The sequence below is a fragment of the Salmo salar genome, chromosome 20 (genome assembly GCF_965601325.2).
Source record: "Salmo salar chromosome 20, fSalSal1, whole genome shotgun sequence".
Classification (NCBI taxonomy): Eukaryota; Metazoa; Chordata; class Actinopteri; order Salmoniformes; family Salmonidae; genus Salmo; species Salmo salar.
Genome location: NC_138310.1, coordinates 19,737,772 through 19,750,155, shown reverse-complemented (window position 1 = coordinate 19,750,155; position 12,384 = coordinate 19,737,772). Strand labels below are relative to the sequence as shown.

General features: G+C 42.7%; 1 protein-coding gene across 1 annotated transcript in view; it reads left to right on the top strand.

Moving 5' to 3' along the window:
- The first annotated feature begins 4,607 nt into the window (after positions 1-4,607).
- The window catches only part of LOC106579947 (stalled ribosome sensor GCN1), a 37,380-nt gene continuing 29,603 nt past the window's right edge, over positions 4,608-12,384 (top strand). The window contains exons 1-24 of the mRNA XM_014160373.3: positions 4,608-4,684; positions 6,053-6,155; positions 6,296-6,359; positions 6,461-6,592; positions 6,745-6,853; positions 7,026-7,124; positions 7,267-7,401; positions 7,509-7,577; positions 7,736-7,844; positions 7,957-8,031; positions 8,140-8,268; positions 8,372-8,422; positions 8,531-8,629; positions 8,707-8,880; positions 8,982-9,134; positions 9,290-9,382; positions 9,489-9,564; positions 9,659-9,815; positions 10,753-10,942; positions 11,035-11,159; positions 11,353-11,531; positions 11,677-11,770; positions 11,958-12,071; positions 12,176-12,374. Coding sequence (XP_014015848.2) covers positions 4,667-4,684; positions 6,053-6,155; positions 6,296-6,359; positions 6,461-6,592; positions 6,745-6,853; positions 7,026-7,124; positions 7,267-7,401; positions 7,509-7,577; positions 7,736-7,844; positions 7,957-8,031; positions 8,140-8,268; positions 8,372-8,422; positions 8,531-8,629; positions 8,707-8,880; positions 8,982-9,134; positions 9,290-9,382; positions 9,489-9,564; positions 9,659-9,815; positions 10,753-10,942; positions 11,035-11,159; positions 11,353-11,531; positions 11,677-11,770; positions 11,958-12,071; positions 12,176-12,374 — 2,746 coding nt within the window. The 5' untranslated portion in view covers positions 4,608-4,666. The remainder of the gene's footprint in view (positions 4,685-6,052; positions 6,156-6,295; positions 6,360-6,460; positions 6,593-6,744; positions 6,854-7,025; positions 7,125-7,266; positions 7,402-7,508; positions 7,578-7,735; positions 7,845-7,956; positions 8,032-8,139; positions 8,269-8,371; positions 8,423-8,530; positions 8,630-8,706; positions 8,881-8,981; positions 9,135-9,289; positions 9,383-9,488; positions 9,565-9,658; positions 9,816-10,752; positions 10,943-11,034; positions 11,160-11,352; positions 11,532-11,676; positions 11,771-11,957; positions 12,072-12,175; positions 12,375-12,384) is intronic.

Below are 12,384 nucleotides of genomic sequence, written 5' to 3'. Positions count from 1 at the left end.
ACTCTGCTAAGCGAATTTAACAAGTTTGCTCGTTAAAAGACCTTCGTTTGGAAAATCTAGAAAAATAATCTGCAATCGTACCATTTGTCCACCTTGAGATTCTGTAGCCAGCAGTCAGAATGCCTCAATAGTCAAAATGTATCAAAGAACTCAAATCGGCCATTAACTTTGACATTTTTGCCAAGGGGACAATAGTCGCGCAATTTTACATTACGATGTTTGGTGCAGTATTTCTCAAGTTAAAAAAAACACTTCATTGAAGGATCCCTACTGTTGACCAATCACCGACGAAGGGGCGCAGACTTCAGTTTGCCTCGAGGGGAAAAAATGGCGTGTGCACAATCAGCCACCCCCAAAAAACATTGCCGAAGACAAACTAACAACGTCTTTATATCATAAAGTGTTTCGGATGGGAAACATGCGGACGCTATGAAGTGTCACACTTGAACTATTTGCATCCATTGCCACAACAGACTTGGAGGGGGGATACTATTGCAAATATCCAGTGTAGTAAGAGAAAATAAACTCAATTTGAAGACCCACCTTGCAGTCATGTGATTAGCCAAATTCTAATCACACAAATAGGAGTTTCCCTCCTTATAACGGGCCAATTTGCCTTACAGAGTGGAGATGGAACCAGACTCGTGTAGCCCCGCCCGCAACGGCTGACGTTTCCACAACATCACCCCTATGACCGCCAGAGAGGGGTATGGTTAAAAATGATCCATTATATTGACAAGATGGTCGAGTGACCACTCTAACAAACCGGGAACTAGACAAAACCTCCAGGGGACCATGATACAATGTCCAAAACACTTTAGGTGACCCTTTTGTGACGCTCAGGGGATGTCCTAACGACTCATTTTTGTTTGCAGGGTTATATGAACAACAAAAATTGCATGCCCAGGCACAAACTCTCTCACTCCCTAATTTAGACAGACTGATTGACAATCACTGATTGACTGGGGTTGTGGGTCTTACTGCTAAAGTCAGGTTTAGAGCTAGGATTCAGGAACGTGGTTTGGTGTGTAGTCAGCTATTACTGAAGCATGACACTTGATATGCACAAAAAAAAGTGAATATTACATTTGTTTAAGTTACACTATTCAAGGAAAAAAGTTACCCATTTCAGAATGTAATAATCAACACAATGTAATCATTATTACATTATGTGCAAAAGTGTTATGTTATCTGTTTAGCAAATGTATTACATTATTGGCAATTTATTACATTATCAGCATTTATTACATTATAAATGCAAAAGTTATTACTTTATTAGTAGCTATTACTAATAAAGTGGCGCAGCGGTCTAATGCACTGCATCTCAGTGCTAAAGGCGCCACTACAGACCCTGGTTTGAATCCAGGCTGTATCACAACCTGCCGTGATTGGGAGTCCCATAGGGCGGCGCACAATTGGCCCAGCGTCGTCCGGGTTAGGGTATGGCCGGGGTAGGCCGTCATTGTAAATAATAATTTATTTTTAACTGACTTGCCCTAAAATTACATTATCAGCTGCTACTGATATTTTTGCCTTTTTATAATATCTGGGTGATTCTGCAATTTCGGGCACTTTGGCCCTGCAAGCTTTCAGAAAAGAAAACATATTGAAACACCATTTTACCAGTATTATAATTATCTTTGATTTGCCTAGAAATAATATCTGATAATGCCTGCGATCGTACTATTCAGAAATGTATATATTCTCAGATAGCCAAAGACAAATGTACTTTCCATCACGCCATTAAACATTAATTTTTGTTAAAAATGAAATATCATACAATTAATTTATAACATATTTATTATACGTGTACATTAACTTGTAATGAATATTATTTTCAGTGATTTGTTTTCCTACTATTAATAATTCAACACAATGCCTGAATGTATAAACTTAACTTTGTGACAGCTGAAAACATTTATTTATCATGAAAATAAGATATTTCCACCCAACCTTTTTGTAAGATTATGATAACAACCATATGATTTCCCTATCTAATCAATCAATGTAAATTATACATAATATACTAATTTACCTCAAAAATATGGGTGTGGTGGAAATGACATCTATGTAAAAAAAAATGTATGAAAATATTTTATTGCAAACATTTTGAACAACAACTATTGTTAAACATTTAATTAATTTAAGACAAAGTAAGATTCCAAAAGTAGCCGGTTGGGCAGAGTTCAAGGAATTAGGCCAGTGTTTTTGAGAGATGGGCCCAGATTGCAGAGGGGTCATACACATAGAAGAGCTCAATGAGCAAAGTGAAACTGTATCATTTGTGGAATGTCCAACGCAGGTGTGGAGGGTCACCTGCTTGTGAGAATCACCAAAGTGAACTGCCTGGATTTCACTGGTGTATTTACACAAGTAGTTCTCTGCAAAGTCAATATACATGTTGATCTCCTCTCTCCGCAGGTTCTCTTTTAATTCTCTCAGTTTGGAGTATTGATGTCGAATGTTATACACGTGTTTCCCTAACTTCTCTTTCAATCCTTTGGAGAAGTCCTCCAGTAGAATATGCAGTGTGCCACACACTTTTTATTTTACTGTCAAATGTACAGTGAACTTCTCCATGTTTCCCTCTTTGTTTTTCTTCTCTCTCTCTTCAGCTTTGTTTTTTCCACACAAACCACCATGTCTGCTCACCAACATCAAAGTCAGATGTTTTAAGCTTTTATGCTTGGCAAAGGGAGCAGTCTGTTTACATGAACGATTTGTTCAGGTTCGCACAGCACAAAGACTCAATAAGGTTCTCAATGTTGCTGCAGCTGATCACTGTGATACTGAGGTTGTCCGCCTTGCATGGGTTTTGCAGACATGTGTCCCTATCCTGGACTGTTGGCTTGACAACTCAAAAAGGACGCATTTTGCAGAATTCTTAGTTGGACATTTTAATCTCTGAATATTCCCTCTTAAACTTCTGATAAAGGTTCTGAATTTTGTCACTCAAGAAGAGCTTCTGCTTTTTCGTCTTGTTCCTTGTTAGTGTGCCCTTTTCCCTCTAGTGATTTTCTCTTCAGTGGCTGTGCTAATTATGTTACACTGCTTTTTCCTGGAATATTGAAGGCTTGTTGGCCTGTTTTCATTTGCTCTTTAAACCAGGCCACACTTTCTCAGGGTGTTGCCTCTGAGCATTTTTGAAGCCACTTGTTTGTCAATGGCACTGTGCATTTTTTGATACTTTTGCTTTACCTCTGCAATGATGGCATTTTGAAACAATAAAATCCTTAGAGTTCTTCGGAGTCCCCTTCATTTGCTGTTTTGTCTTTGGGGAATCGTGTCTTTTTCTTCTTCTATGTCTTTGACTTCTGTGCTGTTTTATGTGGCATCTTCTAAAACATAAATACTACTTAGGTTTTCAACTTGTGCACACCTTGGAGCATTTTCTAGATTCATTTAAAACATTAAATAAGCCTAAGGTAAAAAATAAAATAAAAAGTTAAAAGCAATAATATCATGGATTTTTGTCATTTCTGTAATTTACAGCAGTTAAGTTTGTGATGGAAATGACTGTCATAGAAATTACACTTCTAGTTTTTGGAGAAAAATTAGACTGCTTAGCATGCTTTGGCTAGTATTAGAGCTAGCATAGAGTTTACACTAAATACATAAAATATACACCTTTTTCCCCCTCAAAATTATACCACAAATTAAAGAAATTATAGCCTGTTTGAAATGACTGACATGAAAAATATTCTCTACACAAGCAATATTTACCTAGATTTTCTAAAATGTCTGGACATCACATCTGGAACAACTGTCTGGACATGTGTTTCAGTGTTGCAATAAGTTTCCTTAGTAACTAAATTAACATTCTCTTGACATAACTTTATTAATGAGGAATTTGCCCTCAGTGGTGAAAATGACACCACTACCAAAGGACAGGTATATTTTGTGTAAATAACAATATAAAAGGCATACTCACAATAAATATTGATATACATTTTATTTAATTGGCTCTTTCTTTAGTAGATAACATGAATAATTACACATTATATAATGTTTTCTTATAGAAAAACATAGTAGAAGCTCAAAAGTCTGGGTCAGGGACAAGGGCAAAACAGTGAAATTGAGGTATATAATGCATCTGAAAAGTTGCTAAAATACTTGGGGTGATTGTAGTGTGATCTGGGGTGATTGTAGTGTGAATTTAACATCTTAAATAAAATCCCCAAAATGTACATTGAGGACATAGAAGTGACCTTCACCCATCTAGGAATAATTAAGAATGGATTTAGCACACTAGATATTTAACAAAAATATCTACCTGCCTCTGCCTCAGTGGCGAAATAAAGATGTCATTATTTTTGCATAGAAAAGTAAATTCACAAACAATATTCGTAAGAATAGTGGGGTAAATGTGTTTCTGTATGAGGAAAGTAAGAAGTCCTGACTAAATCTGTCCTTGACATACCTCCTAGCAGCCAACTATTTTGACCCTTGGTTGCAGTGTGGAAGGTTTAGAGAAGGAAAGAAAACACACACAGACTTGAGATTACCTTCTAAATTACTATATATGTGTACAGTTAACGTTTTAGTTTGTGTATCAATTGCAAAGATATTGCAAATATCTACCACCTGTAGGATTCCACTCCACGTGGTGATCATGCGTTGTAATGAACCGGAAGTGACAAGTAGTTCCTAGTTCGAGACCGGCAAGATGGCAGCGGACACGCAGGTTTGTGTCGCTGATGTTTAAAATTGCGCAGATTCCTCCTCGAGAATTTGTCAACCAATTACTTTTGCAATGAAGATGTTATGAGGGATAATTACTTTGTGGCTGTCTATGTGTTTTCCTGTTAAAAAAATAGATGTAAACAGTCTATCCAGCTGGGTGGGTAAGCAAGCAAGCTAGCTAGCAACCTGGCTAGTAGTTACGTTACATGCGGAGAGTGCAGGGGTTTAATAATGACTCCAAACGTTTCTATTGGACACGTTCAGCAAACCGGGTGGGACGTACCTGCAACTGTCCAATAGAAACACTAGTTTTAGTTGGAAAAACAATGACGAGTTACCACTATTTGGAGTAATGAATATACCCCAGGGGTGTATTCACTAGGAACCAAACGTAACGAAACCAGGAGGAACCTACCTCGATTTGTCCAATATGAACTCTCGTTGTCGTTGGACAATGTTCCGTTTGTAACTGTTTGGACTAATGATTACACCCCACATAGCTCTAAGTTAGCTACTACTAGCACAGCCGACTCAACTCCACGATTTGGGATGGAGTTGAGCGGCGAATAGTGTGGACTGGAGTTCTGACGTCACACAACATTACGTTAATAAAACAACTGCATTTGAGCACACGAAATGTCCATGTTTCATAGTTCCTATTAGCATTTGAAAACGGCAACAAAGAATAGCCTCCATTTACACAAGAACATTTCATGTGACGTTGGAGCTCCAGTCCGCCCACACTAGTCGCCGCTCAACCCCATCATAAATCGGGAGTTGAGTTTAGTCGGCTGCTACTAGCAAGACGTGGCCAGCTAGCTGTTGTTGCCTAACTACTAAGCGAATTTTCTTGTTCATATTGGTGACCAACTTCGTTGATTGAGATGCATCGAAATGCCGACTGTTGTAGCTAGATGAGCAAGTTTTAGCCAGCCTAACTAATTTACCTGTTAGGTAGCATGACGCATTTTCATGAAGTTGTTCTTTGTTGGTAACAGCCAATTTTTGTTGGAACATAGTTACACTTAATTGCTAGTTAATGCTATCCAGTTATAAGAAGCCAAACATGATTGTCTTCTGAATGTCATATATTGCATTTGGTGACCAACGCCTCAGTGTCCCACATTTTGCAAAATAAAATGTTTTCATTGTTATGAGTGGTCTCATCATTTTCTGCCCGATGTCATACCATAGTCTCAGAAGATTTGTTTTTCATCTTGATCAATTGAAGACGTCTGGCAAAGTTATAACTTAAAACATACTTTTTAGAGATGCAGTGCAAGTGGTTCAAATGATTGACGTTGCACCAGTGACACATTGCCAGACAAAGCTTTATTTTTTTATTTCGGATGTCTGTGTATTGCAACAGGTTTCGGACACACTGAAGAAATTTGCTGTGAAAGTGACCACAGCCAGTGTAAGAGAGCGCAAAGAGGTCATTGGCGAGTTGAAGCAGTGCATTAGTGGCAAAGGTGAGAAGACCTATACCCCCAGTCGGCATAATTGTTTTATTTTCTGCTCTCACTCCTTGTGTATTATTTGGCATGGATGGTCAAGATTGTAGCAAACTGGTGTCAGTGATTGACAATGGTGTGTATGTGTGTTTTTACAGAGCTACCAGAGACAGCCATTAAAGGGCTATGCAAGCTCTTCTGTCTCACTCCACACAGATACCGGTAGGTGCCCTCAATTAGCCTACTGCTCTTCAGGATTCCCCAGTTAGTGATTTGTTAGTAGTGTGTGTTGTGTTAAAATGAAAACGTTGGCTACTCTGTAGGGATGCTGCATCTCGACGAGCCCTCCTCTCTGTCATTGGCCTATTGGCCGAGTCTCAACCTGAAATCCTAGCAACCAGCCTCCTCCACAGCCTCCTCAACAGTGGTGTAATCAGCAAGAATGGAGCACCCAGGTAGGACATGAGGAAAGGTAGAGGGCCGAGGCCAAATGCCTTGTATCAATTTGTATATACATTTACAGTGTGTTATGTGCAATATTGTACTAATTCAGCCACATATTGAATACCTTGTTTTGGTTCCCTGTCCGTCTGTTATGTGTTGTCAGTAAGAGTACAGGCTCGGCTGCCTTCACCGGGCTGGCCTGGACCTGCCTGCTGGTTCGCTCTGTGTTTTCGGCTCCAGAGAAAAGAGAGGGCCCCATCTGGAAGAAACTGGTAAGTGAACGAGGACAATGCTTATAGAAGCCGTGCCTTTCTCTCTACTGTGAAACAATTTCAGCATGTCAGTTATCAGTATGCTTTCTAGTTCCACACCATTTGTGGGAGTTGTTTGATTTGGACCTTTCTGCGTTCATTCATCCATGATTCACTATCTTTCCTCTAACAGGTGGAGGTCCAGAGTTTGCTGCTGGCTGAGGTGGTGGGTGGGGCTCAAGCGCCAGCGCTGAAGTCAACCCTGAAGCACCTGAGCAACATGTGGAAAAAGGTAAGGAAGGTGTGGAGTTGGCGTTCAAGGAATGACCCGACAGTTATAAGAAATATTTGGGCACCGTCACCATGGTCCAGTGTATAATCACTATATTGGTTCTGCTGTGATTTAGAATGCTTGTCTCTGCTGTTTTTACCAGAACCCTGGCCTGGCTGATCAGTATATAAGCACCATTTTGAGTCTGGAACAGAACCCCAGCTCACTGGCTCTGCTTGGGGTGTGTCTGGACTTCTGCACAACTCACAAAGACATGGCCACTGTAGAGAAACACAAGGTGAGTCTGATATTAGTTGAATTCAATATATTCTATATTTTTTGCAGATTAGTCAGCACATATGGTCACATTTGAAATCTCTAACCATGCCTGTATTCTGTTTTCAGAGTGTCATATTGGACCTGTATATGAAGGCAGTCCTCATGAGCAAGACTAGACCACACCAACACATACTGGTGAGTGAAGCTGGACTGCTGCTTCTCAGGGAGATCAAAAGATTGGTGTTCACAACCTAAAGACCACCCATCGCCACAATTGATGTGTATTGTGAAATATCTTTTGGGTGTTGGTGCTGAAAATTCTTCTCTGTAATGTGTTTTGTGTTCCTCTGCAGGACAAGAGTGGTTCGCTGCTGCGGCATGTTTCCCACTCTGAGTTCAAGGAGCTGCTGCTGCCTGCCCTGCAGAAGGCCATGCTCCGCAGCCCAGAGAACGCCATGCAGAGTGAGTACAGTAGCTAATGTCATAACCAATACCACAACATACTTTTGTGTATATTCTATACTATGTATTGTAGTTTTGTCCTTTTCAAGATATATTTTCCCCTCTCCTTCAGCCGTCTCCTGTCTACTGGCTTCAGTGACACTTGACCTCAGTCAGTATGCCATGGATATTGGAAAAGGCATTGCAAGTAAGTCATGCCTTTATATGTAGAAATGTAGCTATTTGAGGATGTGTGTGTGTGTGTGTGTGTGTGTGTGTGTGTAAGTAAGTAACCAGGCTGTGCTATGCGTTTCAGGCCAGCTGAAGGCCAATAATCCCCAGCTGATGGAGCAGGCAGTGCAGGCCATGCAGAACCTGGCCAAGCAGTGCAGTGACCCCAGTGCTGTACAGGACGTCGTCACACACCTCTTCAGCATCCTGGGAGGCAAGGACAGCACACGTACTGTCACCTAAGAAACATTTGAGCGCATATGGCAGCACCTAGTGTAAAGTATCTTTTTGCACTAACAGAACTGTGTGTTTTTCAGGGTCAGAGGGGAAGCTCACAGCGTTCGGCCAGAAGATGAGTGTGCTGTCAGGTAACGTTGTCCCAAGTGTCCTGTCTTTCAGAACCCGCACTTAGTATGTTCGTCTTGCAGACAGATGGATGTTGTCTTTTAACCCCTGTTTTGACTTGTTCTGCCCAGGTATCGGCAGCTGCAGCCGGCATGCTGTGTCGGGCACCTCCAGCCAAACTCTCAGCTCTGCAGTCACTGTGCTGTTTATCCCTTATCTGCAACAAGAAGGTAAGAACTGTGTCTCATTCCTTCCTCATTCCCTTCGTCCGTAAAGAGAGAGGTGCTCATGTGTTTCTGTCTGTCAGTCCATGAGGGGACCCTGGTGCACGCGGTGGCTGCGCTGTCTCAGTGGAGTGGGCGGCTCACAGTGGAGGTCCCCAAGGCTCTGCTGGAATGGTTCAAGAAGGCCTTCACCCTCAAGACCTCCACCTCTCCTGTCCGCAACGCATACCTGCAGGCCATGCTGGGGGCTTTCAAAGGTCAGTTAATCACAGGCACTGGGCAACTTTGTTATTTATGTCCAGTTCTACAGCATGCAGGAGGCACAGTGTCATAGTCGTGACCCCTCTCTCCTCCCCAGGTGACACTCTGGGACAGGCATCTGACCTCGTGCCCCTCCTCCTCCAGACAGTGGAGAAGGCTGCGGCCCAGAACTCCCAGCATGCCCTGCTGTCAGAGGGTGTGGCTGCTGCCGTTCTCCTGAGTCGACTGTCTCTGCTGGAGACTCAGACAGGTGAGTGAATCTACAGTAGGATCATGACACTCCATTAGATTAATGAAGGCCTAGATCTTTGACTCTGTTTAATGATGTTGCCTGTGGGGGACAACATCCTTGTTCACAGTTTGGAGACTGACATAAAATTGTGTGTTTTTTTGTTTTTGTTGCAGAGGCCAAGTTAGCTGGCTTCTGGACCCTGATCCTGGATGAGAAGAAACCCTTATTCACCACAGAGAAGTTCCTCTCCCAGGCCAGTGAGGAAGGTGAGGCAGAAACAAACAATACACAAATATGCCAACAATCAGTCATCACACAAGCGTCAAAATATGGAATGACATTGAGTAGTAAACCTGGCTTCTTTCACCCCAGCTCTGTGCACAGTGATACAGCTGTGTGAGAGACTTTTCCTGGACCACTCCCACAGACTCACCAATGGCAAATCACAGTAAGTGACTTTGACGCTGGTCAAGCATAGCGGTTTTCCAAACATTGTTCCCATTCTCCTCTTAACTGTAACTCCATTGCTCCCCTTTGCTTAGGATGTACCACCGTGCCACTGTGGCGGTGCTGCTGTCTCGTAGTTGGCGTGTGCGGAAGCGGGCACAGCAGATCGTGAAGAAGCTGCTCTCCCTGGGCGGCTCCGGCCTAGCCTACGGCCTCCTGGGAGAACTCAGAGTGGTCATCAACAAACACAAGGTAAGAATAGTTGACGATGGGAGGCGCTACACATTTGAATGGATTTGTCGTGTCACTTCAGTGGTACTATAAACTAGTAATGAGTGAATAATTACATTTGGATGTTAGACATGGATCTTATTTTCTTTCTATTCTCTACATTATGTTTGTCATAAACCAGGTTTCCATCCAACCTTCTTATGTGAGTAAAGTACATGTTGGATAAAAATGTCACGACAGGCCTGATGGAAACTTTCCAAATGTTGACAGAACAAAATACGCTAGGCAGGGTGAGATCTTTTTGTGTCTGTAAAATTAATTATGCGAGAAATGGCGTCGGAAACGCATTATTGCGCAAATATTGATATAATAACCATCATATCGAATTAAACATGGAGTCACGTGATATGTTGGGGTCCTCCCACTACGGCTCTGGAAAACATGCAGTTTATTAGGCTGCAGATGAAATAATTTATGATGAACTTCACAGAGTAATGCTGCTTTCCAATAAATATGTAAGATCTTATTCTGGTGACATGATTATCGATGCTTGGCTGCCGTTTGACTAATAATAATAATAGGAGTGTAGGTATCTGTGAGCTGTTGTACAGCTGACAAACCAACACCAGAGTGGGCACATTCACTATATCATGCGAACATTCTTGTGACAAAACGGTCAATAGAGGTGAAAATTTGATGGAAACCCATTTACTTGTATTTTTTTATTCGGTACATGGGAATTTAACCGCTAAAGTTTTTTATGTGCACTACATTGTCACTCACAGCTTTTTATCAGCAACGAGTCAATTTGATGGGAATCACATTTTCTCACCATCTCTGGTGGGGAAAATGCGCAAATTGATTTTATGCAGATTTTAGAATATTTGCATGAAAATCTGTGGCCAATTGGATGGAAACCTAGCTACTGACTAAATACTGCATCATTATCTTTCCCCAGGTGTTGCCTCAGGAGGTGCTGCAGGCGGAGTCAGGGGAGTTGTCTGAGGTGGTCAAGGCCTACTGTCCCCCTCGCGTCCTGCTGGAAGCGCTGTGTGTGGTGTGCTCTGTAGCTGGCCAGTGGAGCGACCCGGCCGAGGCAGACAAGATGGCCATGGAGATCCTCATCGTCACCCACCATCCCTCAATAGGTCTGTTGGATTACACTATAGCATCTTTCACACTGCAGTTTGTATAAACCCACTTCTAGTATTAACGTATTTTCTCCTCTCCTCCGATGCAGTTGCAGCTCGACCCGGGCTGTGGCCTTACCTGCTGTCCAGCATGAACATCAAAGCCCATGAGTTCATCGACAAGAACCTGGATGACATTCTGCCACGGCTGCTGGAGGCCAACGCTGACAATCAGGTCAGAACATATTTCTCATAGTGACATCCTTATATCAGATGTACACATTGCAATACACATACATACTTACACTCACAGCCAAGGGTTGGTTCAGGCCCACTTTTGCTCGTGTGATTAGTTGAGACAAGCCTATGGTCCAACTTGACCTGTTCTCTTATTGGCTGACTGATGGTCGGTCCTCCTGTTTCTCCAGGCTGTAAGGAATGCGGTTGGTGCCCTGTCCGGTCTCTCTCCTATCAAGCTGTTGCCGCGGGTGATGGAGCATGTGAAACAGTGGCTGTCCAACCCGGCGCTGCGGCAGGTCACCAGAGTGGAGTACGCCATCATGCTCACCCCTGAGGGAGAGCTGTATGACAAGAGCATCATCCAGAGGTAGGACACGAACACACTGTATTACTACTGTAAGAGGTGATCTGTAGGTTTACCATTGTAGACACTTATTGATCCAAAACACCTTGGCTATGTTGATTTCTTTGTTGCTTGTTTCGACATTTCATTCTCTTCCTGTCCTGTGCAGTGCCCAGCAGGAGAGCACTAAGAAGGGCAACATGAAGAGGGAGAACAAGGCCTACTCGTATAAGGAACAGATCATAGAACTGGAGCTGCAGGAGGTGAGACTGGGGGACTAGACGCACTCCTACCTCATCTTGTGGGTTACTAGATACAGGAGCATATCGGAACTGTTTGATCCTCCTCTGTTAACTTATCACAATTTTAGTAGGTTGAATTAGGATGGAACCATTATTAATTGAAGAAAGTAGTTTTGAAATACACTGGGATTTTGATGTTGTGGTTTAGGAGATCAAGAAGAAGAAAGGAATCAAAGACGAGTTGCAGCTGACCAGCAAACAGAAGGAGATGATGCAAACCCAGCTGGAGAAAGAGTCCTCCATTCGCAAGAGACTACAGGGGGTACTGCCTGACATTTTAACACGTACCCTGTTTCTCAAACTTTAGATTCTGGACATTGACATGATAATATTCCTGTTTGATTGATCATTGATTGTGGTTGTCAGTTGGACATGGAGCTGCAGTGTGCGGTGGGTCTGCTGGAGGCAACGTTGATCCAGAAGCCTCCCCAGATCTCCTGGCAGCTCCCAGGGGTCCTCCAGGTCCTACTGCCTCTCCTCCACTCCCCCCTGGCCGCCCCACGCCTGCAGCAGGCCTTCCTCGACATAGGAGCCTGTCTCATTTCCAAGGAGCTGCACTACCTGGGTACATGGAC